Source organism: Rana temporaria, chromosome 11 (genome assembly GCF_905171775.1).
Source record: "Rana temporaria chromosome 11, aRanTem1.1, whole genome shotgun sequence".
Classification (NCBI taxonomy): Eukaryota; Metazoa; Chordata; class Amphibia; order Anura; family Ranidae; genus Rana; species Rana temporaria.
Genome location: NC_053499.1, coordinates 8,243,427 through 8,269,183, shown reverse-complemented (window position 1 = coordinate 8,269,183; position 25,757 = coordinate 8,243,427). Strand labels below are relative to the sequence as shown.

Sequence of the window (25,757 nt, the reverse complement as noted above, 5' to 3'; positions counted from 1 at the left end):
TGCATTGGTCTTACAAACACAATTTCTTTTGGAAAAAAATTAAACAACTTTTTTTAAAGAAAAAGTAGGTTTGCCCAATTGTTCCGTTTAATGTCCAAGGTTATGCCAAGTAGATAAGATACCCAACACATGCCATGTTTGAAAATTGTGCACGCTCGTGGAATGGCAAATATGGTACATAAAAAGCTACATAGGCGACGCTTTAAACGCCTTTACAGGTAACCTTTTTAGAGTGAGACGCCTTTACGATTGGCACCTATAAAAGTGATGCCGTAGCGAATCCGCTGGGAGCACTTTTATTGGACGCTGAATCGCCTGCTATATATGGAAAAATACTGGGGGTTATGGCAGATAGTGGGCGGTCTGGAAATGGTTAAACAACAAAAAAAAAAAATAATAATCAGCAAAACACATGCAAATTAGGGTGGAACTCTGCTTCAAGCAATTTCTACCCCTCAGACAACTGACACCATTGATGTTTTCATCTGCAAGGGGCAATTCTTCCCAATGACCACAAGTGTAAGGAGCATTCATCCCACTGATGTACCACGAGTTGTAGATCTAGTTTAAGCAGGGATAGATAGAGAAAATTATATATATATATATATATTTATTAAGGGTTCCTCTGTTGAAAAAGGCTGCGCTAACCAAGTCACTGACCTCCACATAATGTCCAGATTGTCATTTTGACTTCTGAACAAAAAGTAATTTATTGCCAGATTCTTTGTTAAAAGTAGTAAACCCCTCAAGGCAATATTTCATACGACTCTTCTTGGGTCCACCAAGGTGTAACTATAATTTAACCCAATATGCTAGTTTGATTAGCTGCAGCCTGCTGTTAAAGCAGAGCTCCACCCCAAAAAGGGGAAGTTCCACTTTAAGGACTCATCCCCCCCACTCTGAATTGGCACTTTGAGAATCGAGGGAGAAAAATGGGATGAAGGAAGAACAGGTAACTTGGTTTTATCCCCAATTCCGTTCGAGAGCTGCGGGGCTCAGATACGGAAGTCTCCTCCCTCCCCTGTAGTTTTCTGTGACTCCGCAGGCTGTCACAACCGTATGCCCATAATGAAGATGCCGGCGCCCAAAGACAGCGTTTGAGCACACTGCGGGACTGGCGAGCCTTCACTTTTTTTAAGTTAGCAGCTATTTTTTTGTAGCTGCTGACTTTCACAGGTGGCTGGAACTCAGCATTAAGCACACACTGGGGTTTAAGCCTGTCAGTAGATCGGCCTCTACATTAGTGTGCCAAAGAAAAGCAACTTAGCATTTGCAGAACAGAAGGAGACAGTATTACTGGAATTTGAACAGAATAGGCATCAAAATGTTTTATAGCGGCAATAAAGGGGACAGCCTGACGTGATCTAGCCTTGAATTTTCTGACTCAAGTTCAACTTTAACCAGAAATGAAATAAACCCTCACCTGGCTTTTCATAAAAGGTTTGCCTCCAATATCACCAAACTGGGACTGTACAGGAGGTATGATGTGCCCACTATGCCCGTTGAATAACTGGTTTGAACGATGACGTCCCATGGTTGGGGAGAACCTGTCCTGTATAACCCCTGGACCAGTACCAATACCACTGCCTGAAAATCAGAAGAGACAAGGAGGTGAGAGGCAGCATATAAAAGAATGGCGACCCCCAAACCTCCCCCACACGGCTGCGTTACTACAGACCTGGCATCTGTCTAAACATATCAGCAAGCCCTCCAAGTGGGTCCCTGTCGAGCTTCATTCGTGGTGGCATGAACGGCCCTTCCAAAAAGAAGTCAGTTCGCATTCCTTGTGCCATTGAAGGAGGAATAAAGACTCCTAAATCCTGGTGAGAAAACGTATATATAAAAATACTGTACCATAAACCTCCCCCTCATCCCAAAAGACAGAATGTACAATTTTTTTTAAAATCAAATCACTTACTTTCACTGCCTCTTGGCGGATTTGATTGATAGTCTTTGGTCCATTATCAATAAAAGCTTTGCGAGCAGTCCAGCCATTTCCTCGCAAATCCGCAGTATCCTGCAGAAAGAGGAGGGAGAAGATCTCAGGACGTTGCTTGGGACTAAAAATATATCACTTAGAAACTATTAAAACAATAAATGCATAAGCAACAGAATTTACAAAACCCCCCGGAAGATTTAGGCCTTTAGATCCAGAAAAAAGGTAGCAAGTTACTTGCTCTATAAAAACAGAAGTTTGTGAATTTTCCTGGCTTTTAAACCACTTGCCGTTAGTATAAAAATGCACATATACTGCGGCAAGGTGTCATGGCTGAGCCAGACTATGTATGTGCTCCAACACTTCCAGGTCTGGGGCATAGGCACCGACGACGATCCACTCTTGCTGCGATTATACACAGTGGGAGCCGATCTGCGGCACCCACCAATCATTAGGCAGAGAGCCAGAAGGGTGATTTGCCTATATGTAGACAAGGAAGATCGCCATTCGGCCAGTAGGGAATGCATGGATCCTGTGTTCCCGCAAAGCAGGGACATGGATCTATGCCTTCCATTAGTAAAAGCACCTCGCCCACAGTACACAATATTTTTAGCACTGATTACAGGTCCCCAAAAATGGTTAGTGTCCGATTGCTGCAATATCGCAGTCCCGCTATAAAGGCGCCAATTACTAGGGAAAAAATAAAAAATAGGGGGCCTAATCTTCCAGGGGTCAAGAAATAAAAAAGCATAACTACCTTAGTCAAAGTGCCAAAACAGGTCAACTGTTGGGCCTGCAAAGACTTTAAGCCATGAACTGTACTGCTATGGAGCATGTAGCCCAATACAACCAACCACCTCTAGAAAAGACCCTCATCTGCCAGTCACACTAAACATTTTAGGGTTAATCAACTGCTTTCTTATACACATGTGTATAGACCCTCACAAAAGTCAAATTTTAGTAAGACTCTAAACAAAAAAAACTAGAAATTCCAGAAGGTGTAAACACTTACTTGCAGCAGGAAACGAATCCTTGCTGGCAATTCGTTACAAGTCTTCAAGGCGGACATCCGGGCAAAGTACTGATCCATTAAGGACTAGAAAGACAGACATTAATATTAGGATGCACATCCAGATAAAACTATTTTTTTTAGAACATCTTTACCCCCAAAAATTCTTGTAATTGGAATATATGAATTCCGAGAGAAAAATCTCCCCCAATAATCTATTGATGCAAACAATTCAGATACCTTGGCTTTTTCGTGGTCTAATCTAGGCCCCACAGTCCTCATTATCTGGCAGAGACACTCCAAATCCTCTCCCATATCTTGAAGCTGGACCCTCTTCTTCTTTTCCAAAAGCTAAGATAAAAAACACATCCAGAAATTAGAAGAGACTTAAAAGGATTGGAAAAGTGGATTGAAAAGTGTTGTAAATAAAACCACTTACTGTTTTGATGCACTTATGAAGGATAGATTCATGAATAAGGTCAAGCTTGCCAAGCTCGCCGATAAATTTGATGTTCCCCAGCATCTTAATCTTAGCAATGGCTCTCTGCTCCTCCTCTTCAGGGAGGAGAGGGCTGTCTCGCTTGTCATATACTAGGGAAAAAAATTAAATTTAGTGTCACAACTTGTACAAAGTGCACATATTTACCCACAGGATGACCCATTCATCAACACTTACTCTCAACATTTCTGGATCTGTTCTCAAACTCATCTTGAAGTTTCGAAATTAGGAGGCGTCTAAACGTCTGAGGGAAGAAATATGATAGAACAATGAAGCACGGGAACACTCTACACAAGAGACAAGTCAGAAGAGAGAAAAAGAAAAGTGAACTTACTGTGCTTTGCTTCTGCCCTGGTTGAGTCGTCTCTGGACCATCAAAGTTTGGCGCCTCTTCTGCTAATCGCAGACATAGCTGAGCATAGAGTGAGCTGTACTTTGGCTCTTCGAGGGCTTTGTCTACAATCTGAAAAAAGGTAAACAAACGACACTGTGAATAGGACAGTTTTAGGGTTGTACCTCATTAAAAAAGCAGAGTTCCACCCTAAAAATGAACTGTCTGAACAGCTTGCCTTTAATGTAAAAAAAAAAAAAAAAATATATGAGTGTGTATATAAATATATATATATATATATATATATATATATATATATATATATATATTATACACACACTCTCTATCCCAAGGTGGTAGAACTTCTGTCTTTTAAGACAAATGCCTCCTGGGACGACTCATTTCCCAGGAGTCTATGGGCATTACTGTGCCTAAAAGCCCCAGCATGCACCTCTCTGAACATCCAGACTTAGGCTGGGTTCACACTACTACACTACTTTCATCCTACTTTGCTCTGTGTTCAATGTTTCCCTATGAGAGCGTCTTGTAGCGTCCTACACAAGTCGGTCCGACTTTGAAAATGCTCCCTGTACTACTTTTGGTCCTACATTGATCCTACTTCAGGCCCATTGAATATCATTGAAGTCGGACCAAAGTAGTATCCTGTTCATGAAAGTAGGATGGATGTAGGATAAATGTAGGACCAATGTAGCAGAGCAAAGTAGGATGAAAGTAGTGTAGTAGTGTGAACCCAGCCTTAAACATGAACTGGGCTTAATACCCATAGCAATCATGGAAACGGCCACAAGATCCAAGAGGATATCAGGTACGTTTTTGCAACCGTTTATGTACCGATTGTGCTTTAATATGTTTTAATGAATATACATAATGTAATTGCAAAAAAAAAAAAAAGTTTTTTATGCACAGAACCACACACACGATTTGTTGTTCATGGTTACAGCAAATCATTGCCTTAACACACAAGTTAAATCTTCCATCCACAATACATACAGATGCACTTAAGAGGAAAGAAAAAAAATAAAAGTTACTTACAAGCAGTATGACTCCTTTGAGGATGAATTTGGTATCTACACCCGCATTAAGGAGCTCAAGGCATAGTTTGTCAAACTTCTCGGGAGCAAGCTTGTTTAAGATGCTGGAAAGAGAAGATAAAAATGGTTAGAAAACAAACCCCACACACAAAAAAAAAAGAAAGTTTTCCATAGTAACAGGAGTTTGTAGAAGAAAGGTCACCAGCCAATAACAAAAACCTGTCCACAAGCCACTGAGCAGTTGCTCCAAATATGAATGGCACTTGGCATAAACACTAAAGTTACATGAGGACAGATGCGTTTCTTTCCCTCACCGTACAACAGAACGATACACGTCCTCCAAATTATGACATTTAGAATATTAGACATTTTATAAACTAAATCAAAAGCAGCTCTCCCACAAAACATTTCTAGGATTTGCCCAGAATTGTACGAGACTAAACAATGTTAGGGATAAACCTTAAGCCCCTTTCACACGAGCTGTCTGATGAGTTGCACCTGTCAGGGTCAGGCGAACCTGATCAGACCCTCAATTGGCCCCTATGCGCAGATGTTAGCGGTGACATCCGATCCTGTCCGAAAAGTGCAGACAGATGTGGTCCTATTTTCCATCCGACTGGCAGATCGGCTTTTATATCCCAACGTAGCACAGGAACTACTTTCGGGAAATGGGCAAGGCACCGCAAAGTCAGCACCACACCACCGATGCAGACTGTGCCATTGCCGCCGATTTGAAATGTCAAATAAGCCCGATGTAAACCTGGCCTTAAAGTATTTGTAAATGCTATGCCTTGGATTATCTTTTGATATGAAATGGAAAGGAAGAGTGGAGACACCTATTGTACAATTGGTTTAACTGAAAAACTATATCTATATATAAATACATTTTTGTAAATGCTGGGGGGGGGGGGGGTTGCGATACGGCACCACGTTACTTTAATTTAATTGTGTGGTCATGCAACGCTGTAGCAAAAAATAAAAGTGTGGTATTTGATCACCACCAAGATAAATAATGTACATTACCTCTAAATCCCTCTTAGGAGGTTAAAGGGGTTGTAATGGTAAATGTTTTTTCACCTTAATGCATCCTATGCATCAAGGTGAAAAACATCCGACGGTACCGCCATGCAAGCTCGCATGACGGTGGAAAGCTCTTGCGAGGAGGAGCCGACACAGCCGCCGAGGGACGCCAGAAGACAGGGTTAGGGGAAACGCTGTGCAAAACGAGCCACACAGTGAAGGTAAGTATTACATGTTTGTTATTTTAAAAATGTTTTACTTTAGTGTTCCTTTAATGTCCCATTTTTTTTATTAGTCATCACGTGTGGGGACACATGAGTTGGTGGCTCTCATTTTTACATCATTTAATCGTTTAGCACAATATCACCATATTTAAAAATCCAACCTATGGTCCCTATAGGGACCATTATACTGTACACCTATAGTTGTATAGTGATGGCGAGATGCAATACATCAGATTGCAATAACCAGCCGTCTGTGTTGATGATTTTTGGGTACAAGATGAGCATTTTACCTTATAAATACAAATACCAGTGGAACCCTGGATTACGAGCATAATCCGTTCCAGGAGAATGTTTGTAATCCAAAGCACTCGCATATCAAAGTGAGTTTCCCCCATAGAAGTCAATGGAAACAAAGATAATTCGCTCCGCATTGACTTCTATGGGATGCAATACCGCATGTGGCCAGGGGTGGGAGGAGGGCGCCAGAGAGCGACCCCGCACCTCTGGCCAAATGTGGTACTGCACACCAGATATTACTGAGTGGAACCATGGATCCTATTATATCCCTGATAACTTCAGTTTCTATTTTTTGCCAAAATATTATATTATATTAATATATATATATATATATATATATATATATATATATATATATATATATATATATATATATATATATATATAATCTTTAAAATTCTGCTACATGTTTTTGGTAAAAAGAAATCCCAATAAGCATAGACATCGATTGGTTTATGCAAACATAGCGGCTACAAACCATCGGATGCATACAAGATTTTTTTATTTTTTAACACGCTAGTAATGGCGATCAACTTGGCGGTACTGCGATATTGCAGACAAAAAGCGGACACTTGTTAAATCTTCTGGACGGCAAATGGTTAATAGTAGTAGACCAATCGTCCTCGTCTTTCATCCTGATAACTTACCCTCTTACTTTCCTAAAGATTGCATCGTGCCGTTCTTTTTCACTTGCCGAGGTAAGCGCAGGGTTGTTGGCGGAGTTGTTTGAGGAGTTAACATCTCGTCTAGTGCTTCGTGAAGGAATCCATCTTGGAACGCCAGGCCCTGGGGTTTTCCCCAGGTACTCGCTAAAAGAACAAAAAGGATTCAAGACCATGATAAAAAAAAACCTTTACATTCTATTCTCATCTTTCTGTACAGAGCCCTGAAGTGGTTTTGTATTTAAGATTTCTGCTCAATATTTTCAGGGGCAACTGAAATACAACTATAGCAAAACCATGATTTTGGAGGGTGGGGCGGCATAGGTCACATGTTTAGCTTCTGCAAAAGTAACACAAAAAAGGTTCAAGTAGGTACCACCTCTTCTACACAAGTCTTCCCTCTTTGGGGGGGGGGGGTCCTGAACACATGGTAGAATGGCAGTGGGCCCAACATGGTGCCGCCATATGTTTACAGCATCGTTTTATGCTGGAGGCATGCTCACCTACACCCCCAGCACTGTGAATGTGGGGGTCACCAAGAGCTCCTAGTTACAAACCAGAGTCAGACAGGCTCCCAAGTCACATGACCGCAGACAAATCAGTGATAAAAAAAATTATACCTCAAGTGTAATAAGTCATTCACCTCTACACATTGAGGGGTGGAATATGTGGGGCCGTGGCCTGGAAGGAGTTTAGGCTGAGGCCACTTCTCATTCACAAGGATTTTTAGTGATTACGCCCCCCCCCTTTTCTAGTGGATCACCAGATAGGTAATCTAAAGACACTTAGAGCAGCACTGCAAGTTATCCAGCTATAGTGAGCAAATCACAGTGACCACAAGGATCAGGACCTTACTTTGAGATGTTAGGTGACAGCCCACCACTTCATAAAGATATATATTCTGGTGGATTTGGCAATGCCTGTAGTGATTCCTTTGTATTTACTGTCAGGGATGAGCATTTACTCCAATATTAAACAAACTAGCTTTAGCCAGTTCATATGTCACTTCCATAGGGTAACAGCAATAAAAAAATAAAAAAAAATTGGGACAAGTACAACGCTGCCACCTAAAAACAAATCCTATCAAAACACAAATATGCTTAAAAAGTGAAACCGTGTATAAACATATACAAATAGTTTGTGATACAACACACACAATATATAGCGAAGAGGGTTACATATTGTGAAGCCTTTAGAGTGATACAGGATATTCAGTGCCTTTGTGACCACTCTCCCCCCCCCCCCCATGCTCCCACCTTGCTATGATGTTACAGCGCCTGTGTAATCCTATTATGCCAACTGTGTTACTCACTCACGTGACCCCTGATGAAGTCATGTGATGCAACACGTAGGGTGGAGCCCGAGGAATCACAGAGCAGAAGTGATGTCATACCAGGAAGAGGAATGCTTTAGTGAATGCCGTTTTACTTTATTTTACATGCAACCATAACTGTATATAAAATTGGTTGCATATATGTTACACTACTGGGGACATCCTCTTCATTTCTACATGGTACAGGAGTAACCAACATCACAGGAAAAACTCTACAAAAGGGACCAGCACACCTGCCCTCCAAGAGATAAACCCAAACAGGATACAAGCCCCCTAGTGAGAGGGAGGCCACATTACAGGACACTATAATGGATAAAAGGAGGAGATCAGGATACGATTACACAGGCGCTGTAACATATCACCAAGGCGGGAGCAAAGGTGACTAGATGGGGGGGCACAAAAGCACCACATCTACTGCATTCCTTAAGAACTTCACATTAAAGAATTGTCACAATTTATAAAAACTGGCACAATATACAGTGTTATATCACAACTACTTGCATACACTCACTGGCCACTTTATTATTAGGTACACCTTGCTAGTCCCGGGTTGGACCCCTTTTGCCTTCATTCCTCGTGGAATAGATACGAGGTGTTGGAAACATTCCTCAGATTTTGCTCCATAGTGACAGGATTGCAGCAACTGTGTGATGCAGATTTGTTGCCATGATGCCAATCTCCAGTCCCACCAAATCCCAAAGGGTCTCTATTGGATGAGATGTGGGGAGTGTGGAGGCCATTGGAGGACAGGGACCTCATTGTCCAGTGGTGAGATGATTGGATCTTTGTGGCATGATCCTGCTGGAAGGAGCCATCAGAAGATGGGGACACTATGGTCATGAAGGGATGGACATGGTCACCAACAATACTCGGCTAGGTCGTGGTGTGTAAATGATGCTCAGTTGGTACTAAGGGGCCCAAAGTGTGCCAAGAAAAAATCCTCCCACCATTACACCCCCACCACCAGCCTGATCCGGTGAGACAAGGCAGGATGGGTCCATGCGCCAAATTCTGACCCCATCTGAATGTCGCAGCTGAAATCCAGACTCAGACCCGGCAACGTTTTTCCAATCTTCTATTGCCCAATTTTGGTGATCCTGTGCCAATTGTAGCCTCAGTTTCCTGTTCTTGGCCGACAGGTGTGGCACCTGGTGGGGTCTTCTGCTGCAGCTCATCTGCTTCAAGATTGAATGTGTTGTGTTGTGTTCAGAGATGGTATTCTGCATACCTTGGATGTAGCGAGTGGTTATTTGAGTTACTGTTGCCCTTCTATCATTTGGAACCAGTCTCCTGACATAAAGCATCCCCCCCGCCACACAGCCGCCGCTCACTGGATATTTTCTCTTTTTTGAACCACTCTGTAAACCAGAGTGGTTGTGTGTGGAAAGGTCTGTAGATCAGCCGTTTTTGAAATACTCAGACCAGCCCGTCTGCCACGTTCAAAGTCACCTAAATCCCCTTTCTTCTCCATTCTAATGCGCAGTATGAACTTCAAGCAAGTAGTCTTCACCACATCGAGATGCTGCCGTGTTGATTGGCCCGAATAGCAATTTGTATTACCAAGCAATTGATCAGGTGTACCTAATAAAGTGGCTGGGCCACATGCCTGGTTTTTCTTTTAGCATATTGGTGTTTGATAGGAATTATTGCACTTATCCCAATTTGTATGAATTGTATGGATACAATTGTGTGCGCATGTAGCAACCCATTATCTAAAGTTTCCATTTAAAAAAAAAAAAAAAAAAATTCACTTTTCAGCCCTCATTAATAGACACACAGGGCATTGCCCAAGTACAGGTGTAGATTGTTGTGTATTGGGAGTTTCACTCACTGCAGAACAGCGTCACCCTGCTGAAAGGGGGGGGGGGGGGGGGTAACGATTCCTGGCACTAGTGACAGGTACAGCCATGTTATATGGGGGGGGCCCTCAAATCTGACATGATCAAGTCTGTACACAAGTTTCAACACTTTTCCATAACAAATTATTATAACTTATACATTGGCAAAACAAGTCATATTGTAATTGAATGTTATTGAAAATGACCTTTCCTTCTCAATCAGCAGCGGCTGTCACATTTTCTGTAAAATGCAATCCCCAGAAAATCATCATTTCCTGCTTGTGCGATTGGCTCACTGGTTTTCCCAGAAGTCTGCACCAAGATACAAGTCAGATTTGTTTTTTGATGCAGGCGATGCCAAAATAAGTCTTTTGGTGAGATACTCCCAGAGGGCAATCTCGTCTAAAGGGATGCATGCCATGCCAATTTCCTCATTAGAGCCCTGCAGATGCAGCAGCTGATTGAGAATTACAAAAATCACTCCCATACAGAAATCACTTTGGACACAAACTACAGTGCCTTGAAAAAGTATTAATACCCCTTGAAATATTCCACATTTTGTTAAATTACAACCAACATTTCAATTTTATGAAATAGACTAGAGGTCTTCAAACTACGGCCCTCCAGGTGTTCAGGAGCTACAATACCCATCATGCCTAGTCATGTCTGAATGTCAGTTTTGAAATGCCTCATGGGATTTGTAGTTCAACAGCTGGAGGTCGGTAGTTTGAGGATACCTGCGATAGACAAAGTGGCTTATCTGTAAAAAATAGGATTTTTGTACTCACCGTAAAATCCTTTTCTCCGAGTCCATGGACGGACACAGCTCCTTAAATCTTGACAAGTGGGTTATGTTCCCTGTTTACAGGAGAGGATCCTCTCCTGTAAACTGGGAACATAACCCACTTGTCAAGATTTAAGGAGCTGTGTCCATCCATGGACAATAAGAGAAATATTTTAAACTAAAAACTGCTATGCAACAATGATATACAATTATGTGATACTGTATCATAATTTACAAGTATAAGATGTCTCAATGGTTTCTTTTGTAGTATATAAAACTTAAATGCAACAGTGTCACAATCTCCTGAGAAAGCCGAGTGAAACATGTAGAGTAAGAAGTGGTCGCACGTGTCAGACAATATGCTTTTTGTGAACATGTATTGTTCTAAAGAAACTAGATCTACTAATAAAATGTAGACTTTAATAATTGCGCAAATCATTTTTTCAAAGAGATGGGACTTTAAAGGGGAGGTTCACCCTAAAAATCATCTATATACTATTACATCCAGCATACTGCTGACATCTACAGTATGCTGGTATTTATTATTTTTGCTGTACTTACCGTCTTATAGTTCTTTTCATCCGGGGTTCTCACTCACCGCAGGGAATAGGCGTTCCTATGAAGAGGCGTAGTTGATTGACGTGTGGGTAAGGTGCGTCGCGCGTTCTGAAAATAGACGAACTAGGACTCGGTTCTATACGGCGCCTGCTGTGTAGAGCCGACTGCTTAGGCGCCAAATAAAGCAGAGTCCTAGTTAGTCTATTTTAGGAACACGTAACGCGCCTTACCCGCACGTCAATCAACTACGCATCTTCATAGGAACGACTACTCCCCGGGGCAGTGAGAACCCGAAAGCCGGGTGAAAAGAACTATAAGAAGGCATGTACAGCGGGAATAAATAAAATGTATGTATGTATGTATGTATGTATGTATGTATGTATGTATGTATGTATGTATGTATGTATGTATGTATGTATGTATGTATGTATGTATGTATATATATATATATATATATATATATATATATATATATATAGTTTTAGGGTGAACCTCCGCTTTAAGGCGCCAAAAAACAAAGTGGCCTATACTGCGCTAAAAGTGAAAACATTTCTTATGAGGAGAAGCTGCAACACGCACACATAGAAATTTTCCACATAATTGGAAGGAAATGATAAAAATGGTTTTCAAGGATTTTTTTTCAAATAAATATGTGAAAAGTGTGGAGGGGGGCTCTTTGTATTCAGCCCCCATTACCTCCAACTAGGATCTAGTAGAACCAATTGCCTTCAAAAGTCACCCAATTAGTTAATAGTCCACCTGTGTGCAATTTAATTAGTATAAAAATACAGCTGTTCTGTGAAGCCCTCAGAGGTTTGTTAGAGAACCTTAGTGAACAAACAGCTTCATGAAGGCCCAAGGAACACACCAGACAGGTCAGGGATAAAGTTGTGGAGAAGTATAAAGCAGGGTTAGGTTATAATAAAATCTCCCAAGCTTTGAACATCTCGCGGAGCTTCTGTTCAATCCATCATCGGAAATGGAAAGAGTATGGAACAACTGCAAACCTACCAGGACACGGCTGTCCACCTAAACTGACTGGGCCGGGCAAGGAGAGCATTCATCAGAGAAGCAGCCAAGAGGCCCATGGTAACTCTGGAGGAGCTGCAGAGATCCACAGCTCAGGTGGGAGAATCTGTCCACAGGACAACTATTAGTGGTCTCTCCACAAATCTGCCCTTTATGGAAGAGTGACAAGAAGAAAGACATTGGAGAAAGAAAGACATAAGAAGTCCTGTTTGCAGTTTGTGAGAAGCCATGCGGGGGAGGGGACACAGCAAACATGTGGAAGAAGGTGCTCTGGTCAGATGAGACCAAAATTGAACTTTTTGGCTTAAAAGCAAAACGCTATGTTTGGGGGAAACCCAACACTGCACATCACCCTGAACACACCATCCCTACTGTGAAACATGGTGGTGGCAGAATCATGTTGTGAGGATGCCTTTCTTCAGCAGGGACAGGAAAGCTAAATGGAGACAAATACAGGACAATCTTAGAAGAAAATCTGTTAGTCTGCAAAAGACTTGAGACGGGGGGAGGTTCACCTTCCAGCAGGGCAACGACCCTAAACATACAGCCAGAGCTACAATGGAATGGTTTAGATCAAAGCCTATTCATGTGTTAGAATGGCCCAGTCACAGTCCAGACCTAAATCACATTGAGAATCTGTGGCAAGACTTGAAAATTGCTGATCACAGACGCTCTCCATCCAATCTGACAGAGCTGGAGATATTTTGGAAAGAAGAAGAATGGAGGAGAAATGTCCCTCTCTAGATGTGCAAAGCTGGTAGAGACACCCCCAAAAAGACTTGCAGCTGTAAATGAAAACGTATTGACGCGGGGGGCGCTATACAAATGGCCCCACACTTTTCCCATATTTGTAAAAAAAAATATTGAAAACCAGAATTTTTCTTCCACTTCACAATTATGTGACACTGTTGGTCGATCACAAAAAATCCCCAATAAAAATACATTTATGTTTTTGGTTGTAACATGGCAAAATGTGGAAAATTAAGGAGTATGAATAATTTTGAGGCACTGTATCTTCAGAGAAAAAAAAAAAATCTGAAATAAAAGTTGGTTAAAAATCCTTGCAATGTACATAGATCACCCAGAGGAAAGTTCTTTTTTTTGTTTTTTGTTTAACAAAAATGGGGTTACAGTTTACAAGGTTTAAGCAACGTAGCTCCTCTTGTCAGAGGAAAGCCAAGCATTGCAGGAGAAGCTCTGACTCCAAGGAGAGTTGAAGCTTTTCACACTCATTACTGCCGGTCGTGGAACAAGCCACTTTCAATTTGCAATAAAAAAATTATAGTAACTGCAATAATGTTGCCATCAGGTTTCAGCCATTTACACACAGTTTGTATCCTCATGAAAGGCCACCAATATTAAAGGGGTTATAAAGGTAAAAATCCCTAAAATATCTTCCTTTCCCTTAGTGCAGTCCTCCTTCACTTACCTCATCCTTCCATTTTGCTTTTAAATGTCCTCATTTCTTCTGAGAAATCCTCACTTCCTGTTCTTCTGTCTGTAACTCCACACCGTAATGCGAGGCTTTCTCCCTGGTGTGGAGTGTCGTGCTCGCCCCCTCCCTTGGACTACAGGAGAGTCAGGACACCCACTAACACAGCTCCTTTCTCTGCAACGTAGAGAGCGTCCTGACTCTCCTGCAGTCCAAGGGAGGGGGCGAGCACGACACACCAGGGAGAAAGCCTCGCATTACGGTGTGGAGTTACAGACAGAAGAACAGGAAGTGAGGATTTCTCAGAAGAAATAAGGACATTTAAAAGCAAAATGGAAGGATGAGGTAAGTGAAGGAGGACTGCACTAAGGTAAAGGAAGATATTTAGGGAAACTTTTTTTTTTACCTTTACAAGCCCTTTAAGCCGACAGAAGTGGCCATTTTCACAAAGTTAAAAACTCCACAGTAACATAGGAGGAGGAGTTCAGTCCACCATATTTTATAAAATTTTCTTATCCTTTTTGAGCATACACACCAGCGTTTCCGCTCGGCAGGGTTACTGTGCGTTACAGGCGCACAACCCGTTGAGTCCGCTTTGTCTAACGCGCGCTGCATGCAAATGCACGGCGCGCAGATGTCCTACAGAAAATACTGCGTTCGCAACTGGGGGGAGGGGAGGAGCGGTTTGGGCTTCTCGCGACGATCTTCTTCGGGCGGAGAGTAATGCCACCCGGTCAAAATCCTGTCAAAACACTTGCCGATCAGAGCTTTCAACCTGCCAAACGAGCAAAATGTGGGAAAAAAGCCAAAAATGAGGCACACATGCTGGAAATAAATTTTATATGGATTTAAAAAATAAAAGATATCTTATAAAAACAGACTGACAATGTGATCTTATCCACTACCAACTGCGAATAAGATCTCAATTCAGACTACAAATAGTCCGTTTGTGAAATTCAGACTTAAAGATACAAGAAACAAATCAGAATAAAATTTTAACCCCCTCTCTTTTGCAAATAAAAACACACTACAGTGACCCTACATATAATCCAGATAGGTTTTAATAAAGATTGTGGAGCATAGAAGCCGTCACATCTCTCTGGTATACAAGGATAAAGCAGAACTAAAAGATTATAACCCCTGGTCTTTGCCATCTGTGTCCCCTGGGGAGATTTACCTTCACTTCCTGTCCCATTGCCAAAACAGGAAATGCCTACAAAATTAAGGAATCCCCCCAGAACTAGTGACCCCCATTGGAAGATTCCTCCCTCTTTTATGGGGACAAGCAAAAATGGGCAATTGTTTTACTTTCAATGATAATGATAAACAGGACAACTAGAGGGTGAATCTACCCAACAGGTGTTCTAATCCATCCAAAAACTCTGCCTTTAGTTATACTTCCAGTAGGCCTCCACCGCCAAATATAGCAAGTATGTGGCACTTTGTGTTTGATTCACTGTAGAGTACATATCCCAATACCCTGAACCCCGGGGCAACGCCAAAAAGCAAGCAATGACCAACACTGCAGGTATGCTTCAATGGCTCCCTGCATGCAAAGTGTAGAGATTTAAAGGCCAAACTTGGGACTCTGTTGAGAACTTAGGGGATTGCACAATTGGCACTACTGTTTGAAGAGTATTGATGTTTGTATAGTACCAGGGGCCCCGCGGTCCAATAAAAGTGCACATAGTCGTGGCAGAAAGTATAGCCATGGATGAGAGGTTAAGTGTCTTTTTCCAATAGTAGTCTAGTAGACAAGAAAAGTGATAGTGAGACAGAAATCAAAGGAACTTACCCGTTGCCAACAGTCTTGGTATAGTGCTGAGAGGCACCCCTACCTCCTCCACCTGACGAAGCACTGCAAGGAGAAAAACCAAAATGTTTAGGTCAGCCAGGACTACATCAGAAACAAGCCCCACCCAAAGACTGCCCCCAAGCCCCACCCAAAGACTGCCCCCAAGCCCCAACCCAAAGACTGCCCCCAAGCCCCAACCCAAAGGCTGGATCCTTATTCATACCATTTGGATCCAACATTACACAGGCATCCCCTGAAGTCACATCACAGATGATCAGTGTGAACCTGGCCTAAACCTCAACTCCAGCCTCTCCACCCATTTCACAGGCTGCACAGTAATTTCTTATTCTCACTTTGCTTCTCACAGTGTGCATTAGAAACTGACAAGCCTGATCAGACCCATCATTTCCCAGCTGAAGAAATCCAGCTCCTTCCTTCCCAGCCCTACTGTCCATTGCCCATTCATTGGATTTCAGTTTTCAATTAGAGGCCTCAGATCACATGTGGGTATTACCTAGGGTGGTTTTAGTGCCAATCAAGAATGCTCACTTCTCCAGACTGACACCTGGGAAGCATCAAGACCTTTAGAGCCGGTTCACACTTGGCCGACACGTTCAATGCAATGGAACTATTCCCAATAGGAGCGACGCAAGTCGCTCCGACTTAGAAAAAGGTTCTTGCACGACTTCAGGGGCGGCTTGCATTGACTTCTATACAGAATACAAGTAAAAAATGCGCAAGTGAACAATGCTTCAGGTATCGAGCCAGCACCATATGAGAGGAAGGGTTAAAGTCAGTATATAATGTTTAACATTGGCTGACACAGGGATAAGTAATGAAAGTCTGAATTATTGATGAGGTAATACACTTTCAGGGCTGCCATCAGGGGGGGGGGGAACAGAAACCATGTTCAAAAATTTAGGAGGAAAAACAAGGGAAGAGGCGCCTCTGGGTGTAATAGTTTTAAAACAATTTAGTACGGTTAAAAACTTAGGTAATGGTCACTCACATTTTAGTAGTGACAAATAGGCGTGCAAGTCATTATTCCTGAGGTGAGGAGAGGCGTCATCCGGCCGTCACCGTCATCCAGGGACTGCTGGAGCGCTGTGTGGATTCACTGTCACCGCTGATGAAGATGGTTGGCTGCGTTGGGGAATCTCTCCAAAGCGAGGCTTGGAGCGCAGGTGGATAGCAGGCGCGGGTCAATGACGTCACCAGGTATGCAACGCGTTTCCGAGTGACAGGCAGCGAATGGTGAGGCTGCCGCACTCCTTTTTCAAGCATATGCTTGACCATTAAGTTTTTAACTGTATTAAATTGTTTTAAAACTATTACACGCAGAGGCGCCTCTTCCCTTGTTTTTGACTTCTATACAGAAGTCGTTTTGCAGGTCGCCTCTGAAGTCGTGCCGCAGAAGTGTGAACCGGCTCTTCATGCATGCCCAACCCCCCCCCCCCCCCCTATAAGAGGAAAATATACAAAGCAATATTTGGAGTTACTGCAGTGCCTTCCATAAAGAAACTTATCACGAGTCAAATACTTTATAGAATTTCCATATTTTTGAAAGCGAGTGGCCGCCGCCGCCCCCCCCCCCCCCCGGGTATACTTTATCCAAAATGTTAAACCTGTGCCAGAGCTCCTCGATTCTGGCTAAAATGAGAATCATGATTTTTTTTTACATATCCCGATTCTCGCTGCACAATATCTTTATTTTCATATATTTCTTTATTTATTGAGTGCAATAGTGTATCACAAAAAACAAAAAAAAAAATCTTAAGTGCAAAAAAAATAAAGTGCCTATGTGCAAAGTTAGACTCCAATCCTAAATCTTCCACCAATCACGTGATCCTTAAATCCCTGTGTATTGGATGTCAGCCAACACCACTTTTCAGAATGAACACACACTAGAAAAGGATGCAATAAATGACTGTAGCAAACAGCATGTATCCCAACTAGAGGTCATCTAAGGTGGCATCTGCATTAATCCCCGTCTGTCTCCTCTTCCACAGAACTACCATCATATCCTGGCTGTGAAAAATAAAGCTCAACCCGAAGAAAGAAAATGGCAACAATGTAGCTTTAAAATAAGTTGTTTGTTTACCAATCATTTTACCACGTGACCTTTGGAAGGTTTTACCCCCCTTCATAACCAGGCCTTTTTGCTATTTAGCACTAAATAAAACAGACGATTGCATGGTCATGCATCACTGAACACAAATTAAAATCATCTTTTTCCATCTATTAAATCTTCTGCCCTTGTTGTTTGAACTTTGGATAGTAAAAGTGTTTCTGCCAGTAAATACAGCCCACTTCCTGTTTTTGTCTGCTCATTAGCCTAGGCTTACGACATCGTGCACAGCTCTTGTGAGAGTTTGCCAGGAGTCACAAGAGGGTCAATAAGAGCTGCGGGTGTGCCTCTAAAGCTGGTAAGTCAGGCAGCAGCTCAGCGGAGGGAGATTTCTGCAGCATATTTGGCAAGTACAGAATCACAGTCTGTAAAATATGCAAAATGGTTGGAGGGAAGCTTCAGAATGGCAAAGAGGTTTTTATTACAAATTACGTAAGCAGACTGCAGTTCCTCTTTAACCACTTCCATACCGGGCACTTACGCACCTTCCTGCCCAGGCCAATTTTCAGCTTTTAGCGCTGTTGCACTTTGAATGACAATTGCGCAGTCATACAACACTGTACCCAAACAATTTTTTTTATTATTTTGTTCCCACAAATAGAGCTTTCTTTTGGTGCCATTTGATCACCTCTGCAATTTTTATTTTTTGCGTAACTAAAAAAAAAGCAAAAATTTGAAAAAAAAAATTAGTTTAGTTTATTTTTTCTGTTATTTTTTGTAAATAAGTAAGTTTTCTTCTTCATTTACAGGCACCGATGAGGTGGCACTGATGGCATTGCTCCCACACAAATTTGTGATAAAGTGATGGGCACAGATTGGCATCTATTTTTTTTTTGCCCCCTTACCTGGTGGTCCAGTGTGGGCATCCGAGGGGGGGCTGCGCTGATAAACAATCAGCACGAACCCCCCTTCAGGAGAGCCGCCGATTGACTACACGCATCTGTCAGACGCAAGTGAGGAAGAGCCGAACAGCTCTCCCTGTTTACATTGTGATCAGCCGTGATTGGACGCGGCTGATCACATGGTAAAGAGCCTCCGCCGAGATCGGAGATGCAGGGTGTCAAGACTAACACCCCGCATCACCGATCGCCGCGGGCGTGCGCCAACGTGTTATCCTGCTGGACATCAATAGACATCCAGTCAGGATAACAACCACTTTCTGGACGTCAATATACTATTGACTGGGTGGCAAGTGGTTAAAGCGGAGTTCCACCCAAAATTGGAACTTCCACTTATCCCACTCCTCACCCCCTTACATGCCACATTTGGCATGTCATTTTTTTTTGGGGGGGGGGGGGGGGGGGGGGGGAGTGGGACTTCATGTCCCACTTCTTCCGCCGAGAGGCTGGTTAGGCGATTAAGCTTAATCGCCTACAGCAGCCCCTCCCTGTAGGCGATCGCCTAGGACACGTCAAAGGTCCTAGGCGATCTCCTGTCCAATCAGACAGCGCACGGCCGCGCGCGTATGCGCAGTGGGTGCCCGGGCCGTGAAGCCGAAAGCCGTCACGGCCGGGTGCCCACAGTTGAAATGAAGACGCCGGCCGGGGAGGGGGGGGAGAGGAGCGGAGCCCCGGCCGGCGTGTCGCTGGAGCCGTGGAGCAGGTAAGTGTCAGTTTATTAAAAGCCAGCAGCTACACTTTTTGTAGCTGCTGACTTTTAATAAACATAAAAATTGTCTGGAACATCCCTTTAAAAAACACGTACCCAAGTTCCGATTGGTTTTAATTGGCTGCCTGCGATTCTCCTACTCCAAAACATCTTACCTGAAACGAGAAGCACCCCCTTCTGCAATCGCACTCTCCACTTTGGCGGCTTGATAACAAAGAATGATCAAAAAAAAAAAAACTTGAATAAATTCTCAGTGGGCAGGGCGGGGAGGGGAACACGTGCTGAAAAAAAGAAGAAAAAACAGAAAGCTACAATTAGTTTTTCCTTCAAGACGACATCAGAAGACATGCAGAACCAAAGCACACAGCAATCCCCAAACAAACCCCTTTGTGTACGCCCGGCGCGATTTTTCTTGGCATCCGAGCCACCATTAGGATCCTGGCAGGACCGCAATGTTCCACAGACTATAAATACGGAGAATACAGAGATGGATTTCTCTAAACTGTTGACACATACCGAACGCCTGAAGTGATCGCACATTTTACTGAACCCCCCCCCCCCCATGAGCACTTCCTGTCTAAAATGCAGATTTCTTGCATGAATTGCTAAACTGGCAGAAAGTACCCCCAAAAACAAATGGGGGGGGTCAATTCTGACTGCTGCTCATTAAAGCTTCTTCCCAGCAGAAGGTAAGGGGTTGCATTGTGATGCAGAGGAGAGTGGGGGACTAACTTCTAATGGTGGTGGAGCTCTTGACACCCACAGGGGGAAAATAAATAAAAATGATTCAGACTGCTGCTGTAGTGTATCCCAGGCACCAGAAGGCAATTTTCAGTTGCCATGGTGACCAAGGATTTGTTAAGCACCGCTATAAAAAAGGTCGATTCATTCTATGAACCAAATGTGAGAGACGCCACCAAAACTTGCCCTAAAATGAACCCGTTATCAAAACACCCGCTCTTCTATTGAAGATATGAACCCTCAAACTATACATTTGCTTCAGCAATAAAAGGCTACCGGTGTTGGGGGGGGGGGGGGGCAAAATCCTGGAACACACAGGACTTGTTCCAGGTCTTCATACCTGAATGCACAGGGCCCTGAACGCCGCCGGTACCACTCAGTAGCAAAGAGCTGCATTCGGCCCATAGGATGCAGGGGGGGGGGGGGGGGGAGATGGACACTACAGTGGGGGGGGGGGAGTGAGATGGACACTACAGTGGGGGGGGGGGGAGAGGGAGATGTGGACACTACAGTGGGGGGGGGGGAGAGGGAGATGTGGACACTACAGTGGGGGGGGGGGGGGGGGGAGATGTGGACACTACAGTGGGGGGGGGGGGGAGGGGAGAGGGAGATGTGGACACTACAGTGGGGGGGGGGGGGGGGGGAGAGGGAGATGTGGACACTACAGTGGGGGGGGGGGAGGGGAGAGGGAGATGTGGACACTACAGTGGGGGGGGGAGGGAGATGTGGACACTACAGTGGGGGGGGGGGGAGGGAGATGTGGACACTACAGTGGGGGGAGGGAGATGTGGACACTACAGTGGGGGGGGAGGGAGATGTGGACATTACAGTGGGGGGGGAGGGAGATGTGGACATTACAGTGGGGGGGAGGGAGATGTGGACATTACAGTGGGGGGGTGTGGATATTACGGGGGGGGGAGATGTGGATATTACCGGGGGGGGGGGGAGGAGGAACATGTGGATATTACCGGGGGGGGGGGGGGGAGGAACATGTGGATATTACCGGGGGGGGGGGGGGAGGAACATGTGGATATTACCGGGGGGGGGGGGATGTGGATATTACGGGGGGGGGGATGTGGATATTACGGGGGGGGGATGTGGATATTACGGGGGGGGGGTATTTTTTTGCTAATCCGAAAAACGATTGATCCATGACTCTGATCCGAGAAACGATCCGTGAGTTTTTGATCCGTTGCACCCCTACTGACCCGGCCCCTAAAGAATCGGATTCACCAACATTAGACACATTGCATTTCCAAGAGCGTGTAAAAACGGGATGATGTTTTGTTCGAAAATGCAGTAAAAAGCAGCGATTTGTGACAATTATGTCAGTTTCTACCAAGGGTAAAATGACCCCCCCCAGAGGGTGTTGGGTTTTTCCCTAGACATGGTATGCAATGCTTCCTTGTCTCAGCTTAGAGGAGACGCAGATAAGGAGGACTTTGTAAATTCTGGGAGGATAAACAAGAGGCACAGATGTTTTGGAGGGGGGGGGGGGGGTGTGCAGGAAGCCGGTCTCACAATAGCTGGGAGGAGGAGGAGAGGCCTAGTCTCAGGCCCGGCTCCCTCTTTGTTCTCGGGGAAAAGGCCTCGGCTCAGGCTGCTCGGGGAGGGCGACAGATACCGAGCCCCCCCCCCCCCCACCTGGAAGTTCCTCATCACTTCAATGCCGATACTTGGCAGAGGAGACGGGGATGGGCAGATCTAAGGCCGGCCTGCATTGCTATCATCTGCCAGCTCATGCCACCTGTAACAACGGCAATATTCCTTACAGGGGGGGGGGGGGCAGGACACTGCAGATTCTCACTAAACAAAACCAGGAAAAAATAAAGTCATCCTAGATGCTGTCACATCCATTAATCCTTCCACAAGAAGCAGAGCTTTCCATCACCAAAGAAAGAAAAAGCAGGACAAAGGAACTACGGCAAAAAACAAAGAACGTGTTTAGTAATCTGATGATCAGCCCCCCCCCCCCCCGGACCCAATGGGGTCTGTTAAAAAAAATGTGCAATGAAAATCTAAGTGCCAATAGTGTGTTGGAGAAATTGATACAAGGCAAAAAAATAAATAAAAAACACACAATAAAAGCCAAGTAAACAGATTTGTGGAATAGAGTGAAGCCCGGGAGACAGATTATCGATCGGACTGATGAAGGGCAAACCAAGGGCTGTAATAGAATCAGAGGGGGGGGGGGGATAAAAAGATGCGTTCAGTCCATATATACGGGATAAAATGAATCCCCAGTGTAAGAGGAGGGGGGGGGGGGGGAATAAAAAGATGCGTTCAGTCCATATATACGGGATAAAATGAATCCCCAGTGTAAGAGGGGGGGGGGGGGGGGGGAATAAAAAGATGCGTTCAGTCCATATATACGGGATAAAATGAATCCCCAGTGTAAGAGGGGGGGGGGGGGGGGAATAAAAAGATGCGTTCAGTCCATATATACGGGATAAAATGAATCCCCAGTGTAAGAGGGGGGTGTTAAATAAGTGGTCTCCACCAATCGCACCATAAATAGGATATTAAATCAGACCCCTCCTCATCCATGCAATGAGTTCTCCCCTCCCCCTCCCTCACACACAGGCAGCCATTTTTATTTAAAATGGTAAATCTTATTCTCTGTGCAGCCACTTCCTGGTACCGTCCAGGTGATGAGGGTGATTCCGATTGGCCAGCCGCCGTCTCCTGGGATATCCACAGCATATTCCAGGAGGCAGCGGTCCAGTGGGAAAGTGTGATTTCCATCTGCAGAGCTTTGAGGGCGTTTCTGCACATGTGCAATACACTGAAAAGCTCTGCCAGGCCCCGAAGACCTACGGCATGTCTGCCTATGTACAGGAGGAGGACCTGGAGGGGGATGCATGAGAAATCAGGGACTTCAAAGACTAGCAAGCTTATTCTACAGTAGGGGTAGGCAACCTGTGGCAGAACTACAAGCCCCATCATGCCCCTAACTGCCAGTCTTGCAATGCCTCGTGGGAAATGTAGTTCAACAGCTGGAGGCCCGAGGCTGCCTACCCCTGTTCTACAGGGACGGGCTTTAGAAAGATGAAACTTGGTGGAGTAATTCTTCAAACCCCATCCTATCCCCCCCTGGTGTCCTTTTATTGGGGTCTGATCATGATCAAATGGCCACTTATTGGCCGTCAGTGATCACATGATTGGGAGCTACCAATCATTAGCAGGGACCAAGAGGCGTCTCATAGGGAGCACACTCAGCACATCGGTCACCCGGCGACATACCGTATTTATCGGTGTATACCGCGCACTATTTTGCCCTGAAAATCAGGGCAAAATCGTGGGTGTGCGATATACGCCGATACCCGCCACGAGTTTTGAATACTGCGCCGGCATATACCGAGCGCAGTACACTCGTGTAACTTCGGGCAGTCTCGGCGCCTCTCGCACTGACGTCCTGAGCGTACAGGACGTCAGCGCGACAGTTGCCAAGCCTGCCCGACGTTACACGAGTGTACTGCGCTCGGTATATGCCGGCGCAGTATTCAAAACTTGTGTCGGGAAACGAGCGGGGAGGACGCCCGACCCGCCGAAGAGGACACCCGAAGCCGCAGATGGACGCCGGACCCGACGAGGCCGCTGATGAACGCTGCAAGACACCAAAACTAAGTACAAAAAAAAATTTCCACAGGAATTCGGGCCACTTTGGGGGTGCGCGGTATACGCGGGAGCGCATTATACCGCGATAAATACGGTATGTGCGGCAAGCCATAAAATCATGCAATTTTCTTTCCTGCAACCAATTGCAGAAGAAAAAAAAAAAAAAGTAAATTCTCTCATCAACAATCCGTGTTCATGGGAAAAGGGTCAGGGGTACCGGAGACTCAGGGCAATGAAAACTCCCCCTACAAGCTTTAACCAGACACTGATAGAAGTCACAAGACTGCTATATACTGCTGATTAGAAATGTATTTAGCAGTTTATATTTACTAAAACGACTACATGTTCTGTGGGAGAGCAGCTATAGTGACTGCAGGATCCTGGGTTTAGTAACCCTACAAGTCCCTAAAATACATAAGCCAATGGGAATGACCAGATAAAGGCCTGAGACATTGGGGGGGGGGGTGCACCAATACCGCAGACCCACACAGAATTCCCTACACCAGTGATGGTGAACCTCGGCACCCCAGATGTTTTGGAGCTCCATTTCCCATGATGCTCAACTACACAACAGAGCACACAAGCATCATGGGAAATGTAGTTCCAAAACACTGGGGGTGCCGAGGTTCAGTCACTGGCCTAGACAAAGAATAGACCTTCTAAAGCAGTGATATGCAATTAGCGGACCTCCAGCTGTAACGAAACTACAAATCCCATCATGCCTCTGGGTGTCATGCTTGTAGCTGTCAGAGTCTTGCTATGCCTCATGGGACTTGTAGTTGTGCAACAGCTGGAGGTCCGCTAATTGCATATCCCTGTTCTAAAGGCACATGTGTTACATTGTGAGGAGCAGAATATAAAATCCTACACACAGGGGGTCACTTGGAAGTGCAGTCGCTGTACTGAGGGGGACATGCAAAAGAAAAAATAAAGCATTTTTGCCTTGTACATGATTAGATAAAATCAGCAGAGCTTCCCCTCTGATCTAAAGTGACTGCACTTTACGCCTGCCGACTTTGGGCATGCGGTGACCGACAGTATTTTTTCAGAAGTGTTAAAAAAAAATCACTTGGATATTTTTCTTATATATGTTGTAATAAATTTATACTTTTTATGATTTTGTTGCCTTAAAAACCCCCATTCCCATTGAGGTTTTCAGTTTATAATAAATTAATTCTATTAACAGTAATTGGGAATAGTTCTGAGGCCCAAGAGGTGCAGCAAGTCCACATTTCCTGCCACAAACTACATTAGATCCGGGTCTCCTGTGACAATTCGTGATAAAAAAAAAAAATTCTGCAATCTCCCCCAATCCCTTAAAAAAAAATAAAAAAAATGAACAAATTTCAGCCCCCGAGGGGTCTGATGCAGACCAGGCCTCAGCAATGAATATCTGCAGACGGACCCACAATCCTCTGCAGTGTCATGGAATCCATCGGAGCTCCTCCGTGTCTGCAGTACGGGGGGGGGAATACAGGGGCCCGTCCCACATTACAGAGATCACCACAAGAGGGTCTCATTGTGTCTACAGCCGGCGAGGAGTCACAGGTCCAGCATTGTATTATCTGAGGGAGGACTACATGTCCCATCAATCCTCCTCCTCCCCATAGCCAGACATCTAGTCTTTGTGTCTGCTGTCGAGTCCAAGCAATATAAAAATACGGAGACCGGATCCAACTGGATGGATTGCTGTGCGTCTGGACTACATTACCCAGCATGCCTTTTATACAACTTCACATAAATCCAGCTGCTCCCCCATCTGTGGCTGATAATGCTGCCAACTCCTGGAATAGATTATACAACCCACTGGTGGACTACAACACCCACAATGCTTATACACCCCACTAGCCAGCCCCCCCCCAA

General features: G+C 44.5%; 1 protein-coding gene across 2 annotated transcripts in view; it reads right to left on the bottom strand.

Moving 5' to 3' along the window:
• Positions 1 to 25,757, bottom strand: part of EIF4G2 (eukaryotic translation initiation factor 4 gamma 2) — a 42,014-nt gene that overhangs the window by 8,822 nt on the left and 7,435 nt on the right. For both annotated transcript variants that reach the window (XM_040327962.1, XM_040327961.1), the window contains exons 2-14: positions 19,691 to 19,816; positions 15,800 to 15,862; positions 14,540 to 14,779; positions 7,016 to 7,177; positions 4,829 to 4,931; positions 3,779 to 3,907; positions 3,622 to 3,688; positions 3,385 to 3,536; positions 3,186 to 3,296; positions 2,949 to 3,032; positions 1,919 to 2,017; positions 1,679 to 1,820; positions 1,424 to 1,587 (exon numbers count right to left, since the gene is read on the bottom strand). In XM_040327962.1, the coding sequence (XP_040183896.1) occupies positions 1,424 to 1,587; positions 1,679 to 1,820; positions 1,919 to 2,017; positions 2,949 to 3,032; positions 3,186 to 3,296; positions 3,385 to 3,536; positions 3,622 to 3,688; positions 3,779 to 3,907; positions 4,829 to 4,931; positions 7,016 to 7,177; positions 14,540 to 14,619 (1,293 nt within the window). In that variant the 5' untranslated portion in view covers positions 14,620 to 14,779; positions 15,800 to 15,862; positions 19,691 to 19,816. The remainder of the gene's footprint in view (positions 1 to 1,423; positions 1,588 to 1,678; positions 1,821 to 1,918; positions 2,018 to 2,948; positions 3,033 to 3,185; positions 3,297 to 3,384; positions 3,537 to 3,621; positions 3,689 to 3,778; positions 3,908 to 4,828; positions 4,932 to 7,015; positions 7,178 to 14,539; positions 14,780 to 15,799; positions 15,863 to 19,690; positions 19,817 to 25,757) is intronic.